The following is a 21,633-nucleotide window of genomic DNA, read 5'->3' as shown; positions in this document are numbered from 1 at the left end:
TGTGGAAACAGGCCCTTCGGCCCAACTTGCCCACACCGGCCAACATGTCCCAGCTACACGAGACACACCTGCCCCGCTTTTGGTCCATATCCCTCCAAACCTGTCCTGTCCATGTACCTGTCTAACTGTCTCTTAAATGTTGGGATAGTCCCTGTCTCAACTATTGTACCTCCTCTGGCAGCTTGTTCCATACACCCACCACCCTTTGTGTGAAAAAGTTACCCCTCAGATTCCTATGAAATCTTTCCCTCTTCACCTTAAACCTATGGTTCTCGATTCACCTACTCAGGGCAAGAGACTCTGTGCATCTACCCGATCGATTCCTCTCATGATTTTATACATGACTACTCATACAAATAGACCTCAGGTTTGATGCTGATTGATCCTGGACCTCCACACTACATTTCAGACAACCCCGGAAGAAAAATCTTAGCTTGCATAACTTGTAGTAGGTCCCCATTTTTTAACTACATTTAATTTACTATTGAAATTGAATCACATTGAACAAAATAAAAGACTCTGCACAATCCAGTTTATAGTTTATGTAAGGCCTATTCGTGAACAACTAAGTGAACTGGCTGTGAGTACTCAATTGCATTGCATTTAATGGCGGAAGACAGGAACAGGGTACTGATTGTTGATGATCAGCCATGATCACATTGAAGGGCCAAATGGCCTACTCCTGTGCCTATTTTCTATGTATCTATGTATTGTGTGCGGATACCTTAGCTGTGGCTGCTATTCTGACCCACTGCACCGAGACCTATGTGACCATATGTGAACACTGGTCAATGTGGACAAATGACAAAAATCAATGATTATTGGGCAACGATTAATTTTTTTTTATCACAAACACAGCAAACAGAAAATCACAAATTACAGTTCAGTACATTTTGAATTATATACGACCATGAATATACGTAGGTGCTGTTCTCCACAAGTTCTGACTTGACAATGCAATGCTTAGTGTGTAGAAACAGTGTATAGCATCTTTCTATAAAGACACAAGATATTAGCTTCATTAACATTCTGACACTATGTGCTTGTGAGGACAGATTAGCCACACCATCAGATTAGTCATACCATCAGATTAGCCACACCATCTTGTGCTATTACGGTTGATCTTAACTAACAACCAAATGGAAAGCATGTCCATCATGTTAAACTGCTGGCATACACAGTCCCTCAAGATATATTCTAAACCTTTAAATTGTTTACCATTATATTTTAAATAACTTGGATTCAAACCTTCACAAACGACTAAAGTTGGAACTCGTTTTACATTATAAACATGAGACAGATAATTGTTTCCTTCAAGTGCTCAATCTCATGGTTTCGGAACTTGATGCAGCTGTTGAATTGATTAACTTTAAGCTTACAGTGTATGGATGATGTTCAAACCATGAAGGGGAATGAACATTTTCATCATACATAAATCAACAGCAGCTCGAACTGGGGGCTTCACTTCGTTATATCCCAAAATAGACTTCCATGGTACACCTTCAAAAGCCAGTTACATGAATCCACAAACTTCATTTGTCATGAGTTGCTCTAACGAAATTCTAAGCATTACCTCACATTGTTCGGTTATGACACACGGTTTGGGATCTTTTAATGAGTTACCACACGGAGATATAAACACAGTAGTAGTGATCACATGTATCTAAAAAAGACAATGGAGGAAGGGAAACCATCTTTCAGTAAGGCGAGCAAAGGGAATCACTGCCAAACGGCAATATATGTTCTAGTTGGAGAAGTGGCTTGAATAAGAGAGGAGGGACATCAGATTGATCACCTTACCTCAAGGCATCACTTCCTACATCAATGTCCTCAAGTAAGATTAGAACATCAAACATAAATAATTAAATGATTTTTTTTTAAATGACCAAGTCGCCACTTCCCATGAAAGCATCAGCAAAATCCTTCTGCTTAAAAATTCAGGGTTTCCGACATCATCTTCCACCACTGCATTATTTCCGCCTTCTCCTCTGCCTTTCGCTCAGAAAACGACTCCAGGCTAAAGTCAAGCTGCAAAAGCACAGATCAAGATAAAAAGAAGTCACAATTCCATTCAGCAGGGAACGTGTGCGTGCACGAAAATGAAAGACCACACCAGTCAGTCCACTGAACATAGGCCGAAGCATGATCAGGAAAGCCCCCCCCCCCCCCCCCACACCATCATCCTAACCACATCTCGTAGCACAGCTGGTAGAGCTGCTGCCTCACAGCGCCAGAGGCCCAGGTTCAATCCTGGCCTCAGGTGCTGTCCATGTTGAGTTTGCACCTTTTCCCAGTGATACATGTGAAGGCTTGAGGAAAAATACTTGGCCTATTCTCTTGAATTAGAACTCCTCTCTCTATGGTGGTGGTCATCTCTCTCGCCACTAGTCCACCAATTTCTGGGCACATTTGATTGCTTCCTTTATAACAGTTCATGTATAGAGTGGTTTAACATGGAAAAAAAATCGTTTATATCTGCTGCACGGAGACATAATGAAAAGATCCAAAAAGCACCATATGGTCAATTATTATTGCAGTCAAATAAATTCGCACTCTGTGCCAAGAAAACTAATACAAAGGATGCCTCACATTAGAGCCATGTGTCTGATTATGGTTTAAGAGGCAATTCACTTTTTTTTGTTGCGAGTTTATTTTCATCAACTCATTTCTGGTAGAGGGGCGGAAGATTGCAAGGCAAGGTCGCCCTATCTCACTTGCAAGAGTTGCCCCATTGAGGAAAAGGCCGCATGGGAAGCAGGAACTCTCATGGTGTGGAGTCCCAGCCAAGTCCCTTTGACCTGTGGGTCACGTTTTGTCCCAGCCAAGGGAACCTTCTTCCAGCAATGAAAGTATGGCAGCCGTTGGCCTGAACACCCATTTACTTACCGGATCAATATCACAGACTGTGTCTTGGTAAAATATGTGAGATGAGAAGGTCTGGAACAAGTGCGGCATGGTGGCGCAGCGGTAAGAGTTACTGCCTTACAGCGCTTGCAGAGCCAGAGACCTGGGTTCGATCCCGACTACGGGTGCTGACCGTACGGAGTTTGTACGTTCTCCCCGTGACCTGCGTGGGTTTTCTCCGAGATCTTCGGTTTCCTCCCACACTCCAAAGACGTACAGGTACGTAAGTTAATTGGCTTGGTATAAGTGTAATTGTCCCCAGTGCGTGTAGGATAGTGTTAATGTGCAGGGATCGCTGGCCGGTGCGGACCCGGTGGGCCGAAGGGCCTGTTTCTGCACTGTATCTACACTAATCTTTCTTTTCAAATCTTTTTATTAAATTTCAAAAAATGATAAGCATAACATAGGGATCAGGATTACATTAACGACAAATGTAGCCTTAATATAAATCCAGTTTCAAAATACATATAGGGTATAGACCTCCCAGTCTCTATGTAATTATAGATAAAAGGTTAAAAGAGAACTTTTTTTTTTTTAAAGATAAAAAGAAAAAAAAAATTTAAAAAAATTTACCCCCCTCCTAAACTAAAATAAGCAAACAAACAGAATCTGGGCTGCAAAAAAAAAAAAAAATGTCAACAATTTAGACCCCTGTTTGTTGTTAAATCTGTTCCACCAAATAAAGGTAAAAAATTATTATAACGGCTGGAGAGGGAACAACTTATATTGTGTGAAAATATTGAATAAAGCTTCCCCAAGTCATATCAAATTTAATCGAGGGTTCAACACACTAATCTAAACTAAACTAAAGACGAACTCTTTTCTTTGCTCTGGGCTCCCATGGTCGGCTCATCTAACTATGGAGGTTTCTTTTTTGGTTTCAGGGGACAAATATGAAGCAAGACGGATAATTGTGTGAGAGAGAAGTAAAAAGGGTGAATTGATTTAAACTAAGGACCATGAGAAATAGCTGACCTGACTAAGAACCGCAAGAACAAATAGTGACGTTCCAAGGAGAGGGCAAGATATCCAAGGAACTAGCGACGTTCCAAGGAGAAGGGCAAGATATCCAAAGAGTAAATAGTGACGTTCCGAGGATAAGGGCAAGATATCCAAGGAACTAGCGACGTTCCAAGGAGAAGGGCAAGATATCCAAAGAGTAAATAGTGACGTTCCGAGGATAAGGGCAAGATATCCAAAGAACTAGGGGAGAGGGCAAGATGACCAGAGCACTAGGGGGAGAGGGCAAGATGACCAGAGCACTAGGGGAGAGGGCAAGATGACCAGAGCAATAGGGGGAGAGGGCAAGATGACCAGAGCACTAGGGGGAGAGGGCAAGATGACCAGAGCACTAGGGGGAGAGGGCAAGATGACCAGAGCACTAGGGGAGAGGGCAAGATGACCAGAGCACTAGGGGAGAGGGCAAGATGACCAGAGCACTAGGGGAGAGGGCAAGATGACCAGAGCACTAGGGGAGAGGGCATGAACTACTCTGTACTGCGCATGCCTAATGAGATAAATGAATATTGCAAAAACGCCCCGCATGACAAGATGCCTCATTTAAATGTACATGCGATGTATGATGTGGGAGGCAACAGGGGCGATGACGGTAGATTGTGCACCTCAGTGCTCCGATTGGAAGGAGCCTGAAGGGGAGGAATTTAAGATGTGACAATTGTAAAGTGAAGTGAATAAAAAGAAGGGATTTTCCCGACCTCGGTGTGTCTTGAGAGGGAAGGCACCCAACTCTGCAGACTTGCAAATAAAATACTTGTTTCTCTAGATTGTCTCGAGCATCGTAATTGTGAGCACTCACATTTGCATCTCACAATTGCATAAATAAATAATTGAAGCTTCCTTACCTGTACGGCTGGGCTGATAGGAACGGCCACTTTCCTAGTTATCGCCAGGTAGTTAGGAGCAGAAGCTGTGATTTTATAGTTTCCAGGGGCGAGCAGCCTCCAGTAATCACCGTCTTTTGCTGAAGGAAAAAAAAAAAGATGTTCATGAATGCCAGTTTTAGTGGAAACAGCAGATGATGCCTTGGCCAGCGCGGCCAATATTAACATGTGCCAATCAGGAGCACCCACAATGAGCTCAAGTGACTTCACAAGTGTCTGAAGAGTCACGTAAGTAGAGAACACACACTGAATTCTGCAAAGCGCACCAGGAATGCTTTGCCCAGTGTTTAGTTTAGTCTGAAGAAGGGTCTCGGTCCGGAATTTCACCCATTCCTTCTCTCCAGAGATGCTGTCTGTCCCGCTGAGTTACTCCAGCATTTTATGTCTATCTTTAGTTTAGAGATACAGCGCGGAAACAGGCCCTACGGCCCACCGAGTCGGCGCCGCCCAGCGATCCCGGCACACGAACACCATCCTACACACACTAGGGACAATTTACAATTATACCAAGCCAATTACTCTACAAACCTATACATCTTTGCGGTGCGGGAGGAAACCGGAGCACCTGAAGAAAACCCACGCAGGTCATGGGGACAACATACAACCTCCATACAGACAACAAACCATACAACAAATCATCCGCCAACATTTACGTCACCTACAACAGGACCCCACCACTGGCCACATCTTCCCATCCCCTCCCCTTTCTGCGTTCCGCAGAGACCGTTCCCTCTGTAACTCCCTGGTCCACTCGTCCCTTGCTACCCAAACCACCCCATCCCCGGGCACTTTCCCCTGCAACCGCAGGAGATGCAACACCTGTCCCTTTACCTCCCCCCTCAACTCCATTCAAGGACCCAAACAGTCTTTCCAGGTGAGACAGAGGTTCACCTACACCTCCTCCAACCTCATCTATTGCATCCGCTGCTCTAGATGTCAACTTATTTACATCGGCTAAACCAAACGCAGGCTCGGCGATCGTTTCGCTCAACTCCTTCGCTCAGTCCACCTTAACCAACCTGATCTCCCGGTGGCTGAGCACTTCAACTCCCCCTCCCACTCTGAGTCTGACATTTCTGTCATGGGCCTCCTCCAGTGCCATAGTGAGGCCCACCGGAAATTGGAGGAACAGCACCTCATATTTCGCCTGGGCAGCTTGCAGCCCAGCGGTATGAACATTGACTAATCCAACTTTAGATAGTTCCTCTGTCCCTCTCTTCCCCTCCCCCTTCCCAGTTCTCCCTCTATCTTCCTGTCTCCACCTATATCCTTCCTTTGCCCCGCCCCCCTGACATCAGTCTGAAGGGTCTCGATCCGAAACGTCGCCCATTCCTTCTCTCCTGAGATGCTGCCTGACCTGCTGAGTTACTCCAGCATTTTGTGACTAAATACCTACATACAGACTGCACCTGTAGCCAGGGTTGAACCCGGGTCTCTGGCGCTGTAAGGCAGCAACTCTACCGCTGCGCCACTGTGCCACCCATATACTTTAGAGTATGAACATGTTAGTCACAACAATTGCAGGATTAACTTGTTTAAAGTGATGTGGATACTACCAGTGGGACCTCAAGGGAATGACCATTTCATCTGCAGATACATTAGGATAATAACTAGCTCCTCTATTGGTAAGACTTTCCCATGCTCCCAGTGGCTGCCTTCCATTGCCAAACTTTCTCTTGCAAAATGATATTGCATCAAATGAATTAAAGTCCAAAAAAAAGTTAGTTGCTGAAATGCAGCCCTTAAAGGCAAATGTTACAGAAAGACTTTGCAATACATTATTACGTGGATATGTGAAATAAATGTAACCAATACACCCCATGTTCAACAGTCACAATAGACAATAGGTGCAGGAGGAGGCCATTCAGCCCATCGAGCCAGCACCGCCATTCAATGTGATCATGGCTGATCATTCTCAATCAGTACCCCGTTCCTGCCTTCTCCCCATACCCCCTGACTCCGCTATCCTTAAGAGCTCTATCTAGTTCTCTCTTGAATGCATTCAGAGAATTGGCCTCCACTGCCTTCTGAGGTAGAGACTTCCACATATTCACAACTCTCTGACTGAAAAAGGTTTTCCTCATCTCAGTTCTAAATGGCCTACCCCTTATTCTTAAACTGTGGCCCCTGGTTCTGAACTCCCCCAACATTGGGAACATGTTTCCAGCCTCTAACGTGTCCAACCCCTTAATAATCTTATACGTTTCGATAAGATCTCCTCTCATCCTTCTAAATTCCAGTGTATACAAGCCTAGTCGCTCCAATCTTTCAACATATGACAGTCCCGCCATTCCGGGAATTAACCTAGTAAACCTACGCTGCACGCCTTCAATAGCAAGAGATTGCAGATACTGGAATAGAGACACAAGAGACACAAGAGGTTGCAGATACTGGAAAGGGAACAAAAAAACATTTGCTGGAAGAACTCAGCAGGTCAATTAGCATCTGTGGAGGCAAAGGGATATCAAGCCCCTAGGTTCAGGACTTACATGATGTCCTGATGCAAGGTCCTGACCCAAAAATATCGATTATCCCTTATCTTCACAGACGCTGTCTGACCCGTGGAGTTCTTCAGCAGTTTGGCTTTTTTTTGTTTGCTCCCTTCACCTTTTCAACATGTTCCTCAAGGACAAATATCCAGCTGCTGACTGCATTGATTTATACAATCCAGATCAATAGCCATTGAGAGAAACAATAATTGAGCAGCACGGTGGCGCAACGGTAGAGCTGCTGCCTTGCAGCGCCAAAGACCAGAGTTCGATCCTGACTGTGGGTGCAGTTGGTACCAAAGATACTAGAGGAGCAAGATGAACCACTCAGTCGAAATCGCCTATACTGAAGTGTAGTACGCAAAGGAGCGTAACGTCCGCCATTTTAGTAGGCAAAACCCGCCGTTCGCTATGCCTCTTGTAGTGTAATCAATGTTTTGGGGGAACAGTATGTTGTGATGATACAATTAAAATGCAGAATATATCTCATCTACCAATTCACAGATTTTTGTTATTTTTCTTTAAAAATATTTCTGCAAGTTTCTGCCAACTAAAATGGCGCCACGACATACTACGGTTTTTAGGGTCGAGTGGTATATCTTGCTCTGCTCTATTATCGTTGATTGGTACTGAGTTTTTACGTTCTCCCCGTGACCCGCGTGGGTTTTCTCCGAGATCTTCGGTTTCCTCCCGTTTTCCAAAGAGCTACAAGTTTGTAGGTTAATTGGCTTGGTATAAACGTAAAATTGTCCCAAGTGTGTGTAAGGTAGTGTTAATGTGCGGGGATTGCTGCTCGGAGCAGACTCAGTGAGCTGAAGGGCCTGTTTCTGTGCTGTATCCTGAAACTAAACTAAACTAACCTAAACAACAATAAGTTTCCATGGATGCATTTTCTACTCTCCACTCTAACAACTCTTAGAAGGATGAGAGGAGATCTTATCGAAACGTATAAGATTATTAAGGGGTTGGACACGTTAGAGGCAGGAAACATGTTCCCAATGTTGGGGGAGTCCAGAACAAGGGGCCACAGTTTAAGAATAAGGGGTAGGCCATTTAGAACTGAGATGAGGAAAAACTTTTTCAGTCAGAGAGTTGTGAATCTGTGGAATTCTCTGCCTCAGAAGGCAGTGGAGGCCAATTCTCTGAATGCATTCAAGAGAGAGCTGGATAGAGCTCTTAAGGATAGCGGAGTCAGGGGGTATGGGGAGAAGGCAGGAACGGGGTACTGATTGAGAATGATCAGCCATGATCACATTGAATGGCGGTGCTGGCTGGAAGGGCCGAATGGCCTCCTCCTGCACCTATTGTCTATTGTCTATAATGCCAGAGTGAATAAATCAATGTAAATACAATCAATGTTCTCCAAATTCTGTAATTCCGCACAATCATGGGCCTTGTATGAAAATTCAATCCCTATTGCACATTTGGAGGGAAAAGCAGATTCCCTTCACTTTTCTTCGGACGGATCCATTCTGGATTTTTAAGCTTGTTTTCCGAGAAGTCACGCCACAAGCTTTGTGAAAACTGCCAATTTGCTTCCCTACAGTATTAAAAAAAAGTCAGATCTTCGTTATGTTGTACGGAGAACACAGGCATTTCTTCATCCCGACAGGCAACCGATTCCACACACAAATCTCGGAGTAACACTCGAAGAGGTGCTGGAAGAATGTGCCCGTGTCAATTGAAAGAGGCTACTGTCTTTGCCCAAAATGTTCAATCGCAGCTCTCTGCTGCAGCTCTGCCAAGTGAAGTCGGACACATATACAGATGGGATGCAGGCACTCCCAGCTGAGGTCATGTTGGAAAGCTGACAAAGGTTTCTAAATGGCTTGCAGTTCATTTCCCACACAGCATTCCCTTTCTCTTGCTCCAGCAGAAGCAGAAAAATGGCCACGCTTCATTGCAACATCAACATCAGGATTTAAGGCAAAGTTGGCTCAGATTATTTATCCCCTTTTAGAAGAGGTGAAGGCAGACTTACTCTTGAGCAGTTTCCACTGCAGGAACTTGCTTAAAGAAGCCAGTCCCACCCGTCAATGGGGTAAAAGATCCTGCCCCACCCACGAAACTGCTTAAAAAAAAAATTAGCAGGCAGCTGTACCAAACCAGGAACCTCTCCACATGGGAAAACCAGATTAAACACACATAAAGTGCTAGAGTAACTCAGCAGGTCAGATAACATCTATGGATGACATGGCCCAGTGACGTTCCAGGTCAGATTTTTAGATTTAGATTTAGAGATACAGCGCGGAAACAGGCCCTTCGGCCCACCGGGTCCGCGCCGCCCAGCGATCCCTGCACATTAACACTATCCTACACCCACCAGGGACAATTTTTACATTTGCCCAGCCAATTAACCTACAAACTTGTACGTCTTTGGAGTGTGGGACGAAACCGAAGATCTCGGAGAAAACCCACGCAGGTCACAGGGAGAACGTACGAACTCCGTACAGACGGCGCCTGTAGTCAGGATCGAACCTGGGTCTCCAGCACTGCATTCGCTGTAACGCAGCAACTCTACCGCTGCGCCACCGTGCCGTCAGGGTCCGCTTCAAACAAAAGCAGTTCTCATTGAATGACACAAGAATTAATGCTAAGTATGAAGTGGAAATGAAGGAATACAACTGCGTCAACTTGCGTTTGAGGAAGGATATTCTTGCTATTGAGGGCGTGCAGCGTAGGTTTACTAGGTTAATTCCCGGAATGGCGGGACTGTCATATGTTGAAAGACTGGAGCGACTAGGCTTGTATACACTGGGATTTAGAAGGATGAGAGGGGATCTTATCGAAACGTATAAGATTATTAAGGGGTTGGACACTTTAGAGGCAGGAAACATGTTCCTAATGTTGGGGGAGTCCAGAACCAGGGGCCACAGTTTAAGAATAAGGGGTAGGCCATTTAGAACGGAGATGAGGAAAAACCTTTTTCACTCAGAGAGTTGTAAATCTGTGGAATTCTCTGCCTCAGAAGTCAGTGGAGGCCAATTCTCAGAATGCATTCAAGAGAGAGCTAGATAGAGCTCTTAAGGATAGCAGAGTCAGGGGGTGTGGGGAGAAGGCAGGAACGGGGTACTGATTGAGAATGATCACCCCTGATCACATTGAATGGTGGTGCTGACTCGAAGGGCCGAATGGCCTACTCCTGCACCTATTGTCTATTGAATGACACAGGAATTAATGCTAAGTATGAAGTGGAAATGAAGGAATATAACTGCGTCAACTTGCGTTTACAATGGAGAATGAGGGTGAATGCGAAAATATATGGAAGAGCAGTGGAATTGATAAAGAGGAAAGGCCTCTGGAGAGGGTCCAGAGTAGGTTTACAAGAATGATCCCAGGAATGAGTGGGTTAACCTATGATGAGCGTTTTACAGCACTGGGCCTGTACTCGCTGGAGTTTTGAAGAATGAAGGGGGACCTAATTGAAACATACAGAATAGTGAAAGGCTTGGATAGAGTGGATGTGGAGAGGATGTTTCCGCTAGTGGGAGAGTCTAGAACAAGAGGTAGTGGCCTTAGAATGAAAGAACGTTCTTTTAGGAAGGAAATGAGGAGACATTTCTTTAGTCAGAGGATGGTGAATCTGTGAAATTCTTTGGCGCAGAAGGCTGTGGAGGCCAAGTCAGTGGATATTTTTAAGGCAGAGATAGATAGATTCTTGATTAGTACAGGTGGCAGAGGTTGTGGGGAGAAGGCAGGAGAATGGGGTTATGGGGGAGAGATAGATTAGCCATGATTGAATGACGGAGTAGTCTTGATGGGCCACTTGGCCGAATTCTACTCCTATCACATGATCTTATGACATTATGAAAAGAGAAAATGGAATAGAAGCTCACACATAGAGGCATTTAGGGGTCTGCTACATCTTTACAATCAGCAAAATAATTGTTAGAAGAATGGCGTGATTGATTGAGGAATGAAATAAGGGCAGAAGACAAGATGAGGTTGAGTTTAGTTTATTGTCACGTGTACCGAAGTACAGTGAAAAGCTTTTGTTGCCTGCTAACTAGTCAGCAGAAAGACAATATCTGGTACAGAGATAAGGAAGTGTGAGGCGTGAAAATGAGACAAAGGGGATGGAGATATAGGAAAATGTAGAAGAGATCATTGTTATCTGGGAGAAGGTAGCAACAAAGCAAACAGAGATAAAATGTAATCAGGGACGTTCAGACTGGTCGGAGAACTGGGAAGGGGGATGGAGATGAGAGGGAAAGCAAGGGTTATATTCATACCCACTGAGTACACGCCATAAGCGGAATATGAGGTGTTGTTAAGGGTTACACATACAGAGTGGATTTAATACAGATAGTTAAAATAACAAAGGGTTGAGATAGGTTAAATAAAACAAGTTATTTCCTTTGGTTGTAGGTTTAATAGGCAGAGGGCACATGCTTAAGTGAACCACAATAAAGAGAGGGGCTGTATTGTAACCCAACTGAATTGTGATTTCAATAACTAGTGAAACTGAAATTGAAATATGGATTTAACTATAAGCTTCCAGGGGCCAAATACTTAAAGGAGAATTGTCGCAGTGCGATTGGAAAAGATTTGCAGACCAACTGGATATCTCTATCATAGTTTGATGCAGTCCTGATGCATGAAATTGTCTCCTTCCATGCCACACAATTCTACACATTAATGCTTCTGGATTACGATCTTCAAATTAGATTTACCTTTTTACTGTGTAGGGAAGAACTATTTTTTTGTTTGAAGAGGATCAGTCTGAAGAAGGGTCTCGACCCGAAACGTCACCCATTCCTTCTCTCCCGAGATTCTGCCTGACCCGCTGAGTTACTCCAGCATTTTGTGTCTACCTTTTTACTGGATTCTTTCAGGGAGTGCAGTATTACTATAGAAAGTGTACATGTAAGTAGCCAAGAGGGTAGGACATCAAGGGATCCACCTGCAGTAACAATCCCCTATAATAAGAGTCATGATCTCCAATCAATAAACCTTACTTTACATTAAACTGCACCAATAGACACCAAATGCTGGAGCAACTCAGCGGGACAGGCAGCATCTCTGGATAGAAGCTAGTGTTTCGCTAAACTGCCACTTACTTTCTTAACCCAAATATTTATACATATATATATGCTGAAACATACCAGAAATGATATCATGATCTATGCCTTCCACGGATATCGTAGCATTTGAAATCGGGTTCTGGTGATGATCACGGACAAAGCCTTTAATGCCACGATGGACCTGAAATACAATCGTGACATTGTTATTACCAGCAAACAACATCTATAAATTTCCCACCGAATCTCCCACCAAGAAGCTAGTTGTGAAATGGACTATCTTACCCTTCAAAAGTCCAGTTGCATGAGCACAACATCTTCGCTGAAGCAATGCTATAACAAAATTTATACTCAACGTGCCAAAAATGTCTTAATCTATGCCTGACCTTTCATACATCTGAAACTTAAATATTGCTTTCCATTTTTCCATTGCTAGAAACAAATTGATTTTATCAGTGTTAAAAGAATCAGTCCTGCAGAAATGTCACACATTCTGTCCTCACAAGCTTGGCTGAAATAAAGCTCAGTTAAAGATGAGGAACGTGAAGGATGGCTCATTTTAAACTGGGCATGATGCAATGACATCTCTGAATGGAACTTTTTTTTTGTGCTGACCTGTCGGATGAAATTAATGAGGGAGTCTTTATTCTCATCCCAGTAGATCGAAAGTGTGTCTTCTGGTGGGAATTTTGTGCAGCTCAATTCCAATGTGATCTCAAAGCAATTGCTACTCAGGTAGTTAAAATCCTGCATACCTGGGAAATAAAAAAAATGCAATATTATAAGATCTGACTATGGTAAATAGAATATACAAAAAAAAAACAATGATGTAATTATAAAAAAAGCACAGTGCTAAGGAGAATTGCTGTACAGATTAGAATTGCAAAGGTCAGCTTCGTAGCACAGGTGATTTAATTCATTTTACGATTCGATACGATAGAACTTTATTTATCGCAGGAGGGAAATTGATCTGCCAACAGTCATAAAGCACAAAATACATGAAACATTAAATAAAAGTGACGAGTGGAAAGGATTGGGGATGTGCAAAGATTGGAGGATTGGGGAGGGGAGTCCATCTACCCCACAACAGAAGGGGGAGGAGTTGTGAAAAAGTGAACATATTTGAGCATGCAATCTTAAATCACAAAATGAAAAGCCGGCTATTGAGATACGAATGTTTCAACAGGGGAATAAATATTGTAAGTGGATTTACAGTCTGAAGCCAGTTTCACAATGCTTGGCATTCAGCGTAAGAAATCAATGAAATATTGCTGAATGCATGTGCTTCCATGGAAGAATAAGGGGTGGGCCATTTAGGACTGAGATGAGGAAAAACTTTTTCACCCAGAGAGTTGTGATTCTGTGGAATTCTCTGCCACAGAAGGCAGTGGAAGCCAGTTCACGGAATGTTTTCAAGAGAGAGTTAGATTTGGCTTTTAGGGCTAAAGGGATCAAGGGATGTGGGGAGAAAGGGGTACTGATTTTGGACAATCAGCCATGATCATATTGAATGGCGGTCCTGGGTCGAAGGGCTAAATGGTCGACTCCTGCACCTACTTTCTATGTTTCTATGCAGTCATGATGATGACCCTGGTCAAATTCATCCCTTGGCTAAGACTATTAACTCGCAACGTATTCAATATTCCTTTGGGGATATTTATGCAAATTGGCTGCAGCATTTGCCCACTTAACAACAGTCACTTTACTTGAAATTAATTCCACAGTTGTGCACTCCTTTGGGTGTGTTCTAGGAAATGTGGGATGCAGAAGTTCGAGCATACTAGTATTATCTTGTTAAAGCCCCCGTCCCAGTTTGGCGATTTTTTAGGCGACTACAGGTGACTAGGCTGTTGCCACACGGTCGCCGAGGTGTCGCGGGCACGGTCGTGAGTCGTCTCCAAAGAGTCGTAGCGTTTATTTCTGGTCACCGCTGGATTTTGTGAAGGCTTGAAAATTTTCGGCGACTGTTGGTTTGACGCCAATGAGCGTAGCTTGACGTCTCCTGACGGGGGCGCTGTCGTAGGTTGTCACCTGGTGAGGTAGGTTGTCGCCAGGTGATTAAGGTTGTCGCTGGTGCTGACTTCAGCGAATTCCAAGTGTGGACTTTATCTGATCATCCATCAGTGCAATGTGTCCATAAATGATGTTAGGCTTTGTATGTTTTTGCACTTGTATTCTGGTTAAAGTTTGAATTTTAAAGTTTGAAGTTTATTGAAATTTATTGAAGTTTATTACAATATTTTTGTTTGCACTGTTATATGTTCTTATCAACCTTTAAAAAAAAATGTTTGTATATCAATAAAGGAAATTCTTGACATTTTAACAGAAAATTGATGCAAGAAGTTATTGTATTTCAGAGTAATTTCTCATGGCATCACTTTCAAATAGTCATGATGCAGATAACCCAACCGTGCACCCCCTTTTATAGGGAAAGTGGGTGAAACGTGAATTGTCCAGTTGTCTTCAGTCTTCAGGGTCATAGCTTGTCGTAGCTTGTCACAGGTGGACGTAGGTTTTCTTCGGTTGTCGCCTCTGTGGTGGTCGGTTGTCGTAGGTGCGGTCGTAGGTGGACGTTCTACTGCCGACGATTGGGTCGCCGGTTTTCGGTAGCTTGCCGTCGACTAGGTGGTAGATTGTTGTAGCTTGTCATAGACATTGTCGTAGGGGGGAGTCCAGTCACCGTTTTTTCAGCGACCTGCTACGACTATGACAGTCGCCGGCAGTCGCCTTAAAAAACGCCTAGCTGGGACAGGGCCTTAAGTGTCCAAGGATATTTAGCTCTTCTATAAGATTTACAACAAAGTGCATGGCATGGATGTGCACAGGATGGAGAGATACGGCTTATGTGCAGGCAGATAAGAATTGGTCTTGCCTCATGTTTGACACAAACATTGTGGGTCAAAGGGCCTGTTCCTGTGTTGGCTGTTCTATGTAAAACTTAGAGTGAACTTGTAAAAACGATGTTACACACGCAGGAGAAAAGATTGGTTTCCAGTCGTTCCACCCTCAGAATAAACAAGGGTACTGTAAGATTTGAGAAGTTCTCCCTCATTCTGCAAGCAACACCAAACCAAAGAGCTGCAGTTTGGACATTTTAAATGGGAGACTGGGGATGATAGCGGAGAAAGGCTGCGGTCAGTTTACCAAGGGATGTCACAATCCGTGGGTCCTAAGATGGCCGCGGGACCTCGTGACCAGCCACAAAAGCAAAAACCTTACAGCCCAGTCTCTAGGTTTCTGCAAAGCCACGGCCAGAACAATGGATGGGTATTGGCCATGCAGAAACCTGCAAAACCAGGTCGAAGTCCAGACACTGGGGCGCTGACATCAGCATACTCACAATGCCCCAAGCCGACCTACACAGTTAATCTCGTTAATAGCCCATAGAAAACTACCTGGTAGGTGATGGGAAACCAGTTAAACCCATCACCTCGCAACGAAATACCAATTAACACCGTCTGGCCATCCCCGGTACCCCCGGACATAACGCAGGACAAAGGGAAAACTCAATATATATCTTTTAGACAAAGAGATCCCGAGATCTGGCGGGAGATAGGACGGGTCAGAATAGTATAACTGGCCACGACTTTTGGGTTTTAAACTCAAGAAGAAATACTGCAAGAAAACCTGCAAGGAACGCAAGCCAGGAGGAAGACGAAAAGACAGGCAAGAAAGACACGCTCGCAGCAGGGACAGCAACGCTCGCAGCAGGGACAGCAACGCTCGCAACGACTGGCCAGGAACGCTCGCAGCAGGGACAGCAACGCTCGCAACGACTGGCCAGGAACGCAAGAAACGGAAGGAAGAAACTCAGGGGACAAGCACGACCCTCACGGAAAGCAGCGGAGAAGCAGCATGAACAGCCAGTAACCCCAGTAATAGCCCCATGGTGAGCATGTACCCCGATCCTGCACATCCTGGACATAGTTTAGTGTAGAGGGGGGGTGGTTTGAATAAACGTGGGTGTGTAAATGAATATGTGTTGGTCAATTTTGCGATGTGTCGTACGTTCCCCATCTTACAGTCAAGAATATGTCTAATAGAATTGTGTCTAAGTATTCGTGTAGTTATGCATATGTCTTTTAGAACTGCGTCAAAAGTGTTCGTGTAAGTGTGCATACGTCTAGTAGAACTGTGTCTAAGTATTCGTGTGGTTATGCATATGTCGTTTAGAACTGTGTCTAAGTGTTCGTGTAGTTGTGCATATGTCTAATAGAACTGTGTATAAGTATTCATGGACAATAGTCCCAAGCGCTCAATAAAAGCCTTTTCCATTTAAACCCTGGTCTTTAAATCTGGTCTGGTTGAATTTTTCTGCACTATAAACGCTCCTGCATCTAAGTCCAGTGTCTAGAACCATAGGGGGTGAGTGGGTCGAACTACTCACGGGGAACCAGTGTGCGCGGCCTGGTCAAGGGATCAGAGCAAGGCACGGGGACCTTAGGTCGGGCGAAAGCTCGGCGCAGAAACCCCATACAGTACCTTTAGAATGAAGTGAGGAGGAGTTTCTTCAGCCAGAGGGCGGTGAATCTGTGGAATTCATTGCCACAGACCATCATTGGGTATTTTTAAAGTGGAGATTGATAAGTTATTGGTGAGTAAGGTTGTCAAAGATGAGAGGGAAAAGGTAGGAGGGTGGGGTTGAGGGGGAGAAATGGATCAGCCACAATTGAATGGTGGAGCAGACTCGATGGGCCAAATGGCCTAATTCTGCTCCTATGTTTTATGGTCCATTGTCTAAGACAGTAGCTGCCCATGGATTCATTTTCACTTACCCCCTGGAACACTATACCAAGCTCCTCCGTTTGTAGTTCCATCAATAAAGCTGCTGTCATCATCATTCTTGCGGCATGGTTGTCTATTAGGGTTCGACATGACCGGGTTCAAAGAAGCATAAGCTTCAGCCAGGCTTTTAAAAATCTTGTCATCCGGGCACGCACTGTATTCATGTGAAGAACCTGTTAAACAAGCACACACATTTGAAACAAACAATTACAGAGGATATCATTGGAAACTTAAATTTCATTCCCACGATCATTGGTCCAAAACAGAAAGATGCCATTTTCATGTTTCCTGCCTCTAGTGTGTCCAATCCCTTAATAATCTGATATGTTTCAATAAGATCCCCTCTCATCCTTCTAAATTCCAGTGTATACAAGCCCAGTCGCTCCAGTCTTTCAACATACGACAGTCCCACCATTCCAGGAATTAACCTCGTGAACCTACGCTGCACTCCCTCAATAGCAAGAATTTCCTTCCTCAAGTTTGGAGACCTAAATTGCACACAGTACTCCAGGTGCGGTCTCACTAGGGCCCTGTACAACTGCAGAAGGACCTCTTTGCTCCTATACTCAAAGGGACGATGGTCTGGTGGAGCCATGTGGGGATGGGAAGAAGTGTAGATAATGGCCAGTGGGTGACAGGTGGAAATAAGTAGGGCGTGGAAAAGATTAGGCAATGGATCTGGTGGTAGAGAGGAGGAGAAGGATAGAGACAGAGGCTGGCGTGGCAGATGACAGATGGAAGATAGACACAAAATGCTGGAGTAACTCAGCAGGACAGGCAGCATCTCTGGAGAGAAGGAATGGGTGACGTTTCAGGTCGAGACCCTTCCTCAGACTTCTTCTTCAGAAGGGTCTCGACCCGACACGTCACCCATTCCTTCTCTCCAGAGATGCTGCCTGTCCAGCTGAGTTACCCCAGCTTTTTGTGTCTACCTTCGGTTTAAACTAGCATCTGCAGTTCCTTCCTGCACAGATGATAGATAGAAACAGATAAGGGAGAAATGGAGGGTAGATGGAATTAGGTAGGTGACGGGAAGGGAAGGTGAGCTAAGGGGGAGGAAATCCAGGAGAATATCGAACTATTGTGGAAGGATAATGTCTTGGCAACAAGATTCCGGATTCCGCTCCAACCACTGTACTGAAACTGCGCTCCTCAAAATCACAAACGACCTTTTCCTCTCCTCCGACGCTGGCAACCTCAACATCCTCATCCTACTTGACCTCAGCGCCGCCTTTGACACCATAAATCACTCCATTCTCCTCACCCGACTTGAAACCTCCTTTAACATCACCGGCACAGCCCTATCCTGGTTCAAATCTTACCTCTCTGACAGGCACCAGTTCATCTCCATTAACAACTGTAAATCCCCCACCGCTCCCCTCCCCCAAGGTGTCCCCCAAGGCTCAGTCCTTGGCCCCCTCCTCTTCATCCTCTACCTGTTCCCCCTTGGTCAATCAATCCGCCGTCATGGTCTCAACTTCCACTGCTTCGCCGATGATATCCAGCTCCTCATCTCCACCAAGTCAATCTCCACCACCACACACTCTACACTGACAAACTGCATCAGTGAAATAAAATCTTGGCTTCAATCAAATTTCCTCAAACTCAACTGCAACAAATCTGAAATCATCATCATTGGTCCAAAAACGCTCACCAAATCCACCCAAAACTTCATCCTCAATATTGATGGTCTCCCAGTATCCACCTCCCCTCACATCCGGAATCTTGGAATCATCTTTGATCAAACCCTCTCCTTCGACAAACATATCAAACACATCACAAAGACAGCCTTCTTCCACCTCAAAAACATTGCCCGTCTCCGTCCATGCCTCTCCTCCACAGCTGCAGAAACCCTCATCCACGCCTTCATCACCTCCCGTCTGGACTACTGCAACAGCCTCCTCTATGGCGCACCCTAAAAAATCATCAGTAAACTTCAATACATTCAAAACTCCGCTGCCCGTCTACTCACCCACACCCCGATCCGTGACCATATCACCCCCGTCCTTTACAAACTCCACTGGCTCCCCATCCCCCAGAGAATCCAGTACAAAATCCTCCTCATGACCTACAAAGCCCTCCATAACCTGGCCCCATCCTACCTGACCGACCTCCTCCACAGGCACACTCCCACCTGCACCCTCCGCTCTGCTGCTGCCAATCTCCTATCCCCCCACATCCGGACCAAACTCAGATCCTGGGAGGACAGGGCTTTCTCCATCGCTGCTCCCACCCTATGGAACTAACTACCCCAAACCGTCAGAGACTCCTCCACACTCACCACATTCAAAACATCACTGAAGTCTCACCTGTTCAGTACTGCCTTCAACCACTGAAGGTCACCTCACCTTCTGTCTCCTTTCTCTGTTCGTTTACTTATTTATCTATTTATTCACTTCCCTATGTTCTCTAAATCCCTGTAAAGCGTCTTTGAGTATATGAAAAGCGCTATATAAATGTAATGCATTATTATTATTATTATTAAGATTAGGAGGGTTGGAAAAGGTGCTCCAAATGAGAGAGAATCTGGACGGACTCTTAGGAGTGGGACAGGAACAGGAATTACCTGAAATTGGAAAATCCAATGTTCATACCATGGATCATAGGCTGTCCATAGAAACATAGAAAATAGGTGCAGGAGTGGGCCATTCGGCCCTTCAAGCCAGCACCGCCATTCAATATGATCATAACTGATCATCCAAAATTAATACCCCATTCCTGCCATCTCCCCATATCCCTTGATTCCATTAGCCCCAAGAGCTAAATCCAACTCTCTCTTGAATACATCTGGTGAATTGGCCTCCACTGCCTTAAGTGGCAGAGAATTCCACAGACTCGCACCCAGGTGGAATATAAGGTATATGGTGCTGTTTCTTGTAGCTTGCATTTGGCCTCGCCATGGCAGAGGAGAAGGCCAAGGGCAGTCAGGTCAGAGTGGGAACGCGAAGATGGAGTGCGACAGGACGCTCACATGGGCACGTGTGCTCTGCAAAGAGTCACCTAGTCTACACTTGGTCTCGCTGGTGTAGAGGAACCCATGCATGAGCACTCAATCAGACTGGAGAAGATTGCTTGTGTGTGTATGTGTATATGTGTGTGTGTATATATATATACATATATTGTGGCGGCTCCCAAGGGTTGGGCCAAACCACTACCGACCCCTCGGCACGGGAATGGACCAGTCCAGGGGGGCGGTCCTTTGCTATGTACATAAGGACGAGGTTTTGGGCGCAAAGTCATTCCAGCAGACTTGACCGGTCTGATAACTGAGTAACAATAAAACCGAACGTCCCGAAATACCCGGCTTCTCGCCTTTATTTCGGGCCTCTTCCGACGCGCCACATTGGTGACCCCGACGTGATGGGGGGGGGGGGGGGGGTCCTGTGGCGGCTCCCAAGGGTCGGGCTAAACCACTACCGACCCCTCGGCATGGGAATGGACCAGTCCAGGGGGGCGGTCCTTTGCTACGTATATAAGGACGAGGTTTTATTATTACTCAGTTATCAGACCGGTCAAGTCTGCTGGAATGACTTGGACCGCCCCCCCTGGACTGGTCCATTCCCGTGCCGAGGGGTCGGTAGTGGTTTGGTCCGACCCTTGGGAGCCGCCACAATATAAATATATATGTGCGTGTACTTGTGTGTATGTGTATATATACACACTGAACTTTTTTTCTCTTGTTTACTATATTGTTTACAGTGCACTGTGTTTGCATATTCTGTTGTGTTGCAGCGTAAGAATTTCATTGTTCTATCTGGGACACATGTCGATAAAACACTCTTGACCATTGGATTTTTGCCTCAACTGATAACCAACAGTAAGAGGAATTACTTAGCACCAGCGAGAACAAGTGCAGACTAGGCGACTCTTTGCAGAGAACATGTTCCCATGTGAGTTTCCACTATTGGGAGAGCCTAGGACTAGAGGTCATAGCCTCAGGATTAAAGGACGTTCTTTTAGGAAGTAGATGAGTAGAAATTTCTTTCGTCAGAGGGTGGTGAATCTGTGGAATTCTCTGCCACCGAAGGCTGTAGAGGCCAAGTCAGTGGATATTTTTAAGGCAGAGATAGATAGATTTTTGATTAGACAGGGCGGCACGGTGGCGCAGCGGTAGAGTTGCTGCTTTACAGCGAATGCAGCGCCGGAGACTCAGGTTCGATCCTGACTACGGGTGCTGCACTGTAAGGAGTTTGTACGTTCTCCCCATGACCTGCGTGGGTTTTCTCCGAGATCTTCGGTTTCCTCCCACACTCCAAAGACGTACAGGTATGTAGGTTAATTGGCTGGGTAAATGTAAAAAAAAATTGTCCCTAGTGGGTGTAGGATAGTGTTAATGTACGGGGATCGCTGGGCGGCACGGACTTGGTGGGCCGAAAAGGCCTGTTTCCGGCTGTATATATATATATGATATGATATGATAGACAATAGGTGCAGGTGTAGGCCATTCGGCCCTTCGAGCCAGCACCGCCATTCAATATGATCATGGTTGATCATTCTCAATCAGTACCCCGTTCCTGCCCTCTCCCCATACCC

The 21,633-nt window shown here is 45.1% G+C and overlaps 1 protein-coding gene across 1 annotated transcript in view; it reads right to left on the bottom strand.

The window, feature by feature from the left end:
* Positions 1–818: 818 nt before the first annotated feature.
* The window catches only part of cpe (carboxypeptidase E), a 99,197-nt gene continuing 78,382 nt past the window's right edge, over positions 819–21,633 (bottom strand). Inside the window, exons 5-9 of the mRNA XM_078406972.1 lie at positions 17,091–17,273; positions 12,931–13,070; positions 12,400–12,499; positions 4,767–4,885; positions 819–2,028 (exon numbers count right to left, since the gene is read on the bottom strand). Coding sequence (XP_078263098.1) covers positions 1,930–2,028; positions 4,767–4,885; positions 12,400–12,499; positions 12,931–13,070; positions 17,091–17,273 — 641 coding nt within the window. The 3' untranslated portion in view covers positions 819–1,929. The remainder of the gene's footprint in view (positions 2,029–4,766; positions 4,886–12,399; positions 12,500–12,930; positions 13,071–17,090; positions 17,274–21,633) is intronic.

Source organism: Rhinoraja longicauda, chromosome 1, assembly GCF_053455715.1.
Source record: "Rhinoraja longicauda isolate Sanriku21f chromosome 1, sRhiLon1.1, whole genome shotgun sequence".
NCBI lineage: Eukaryota > Metazoa > Chordata > Chondrichthyes > Rajiformes > Arhynchobatidae > Rhinoraja > Rhinoraja longicauda.
The sequence above is the reverse complement of the archived record's forward strand: the minus strand, read 5'-3'. Positions and strand labels throughout refer to the sequence as shown.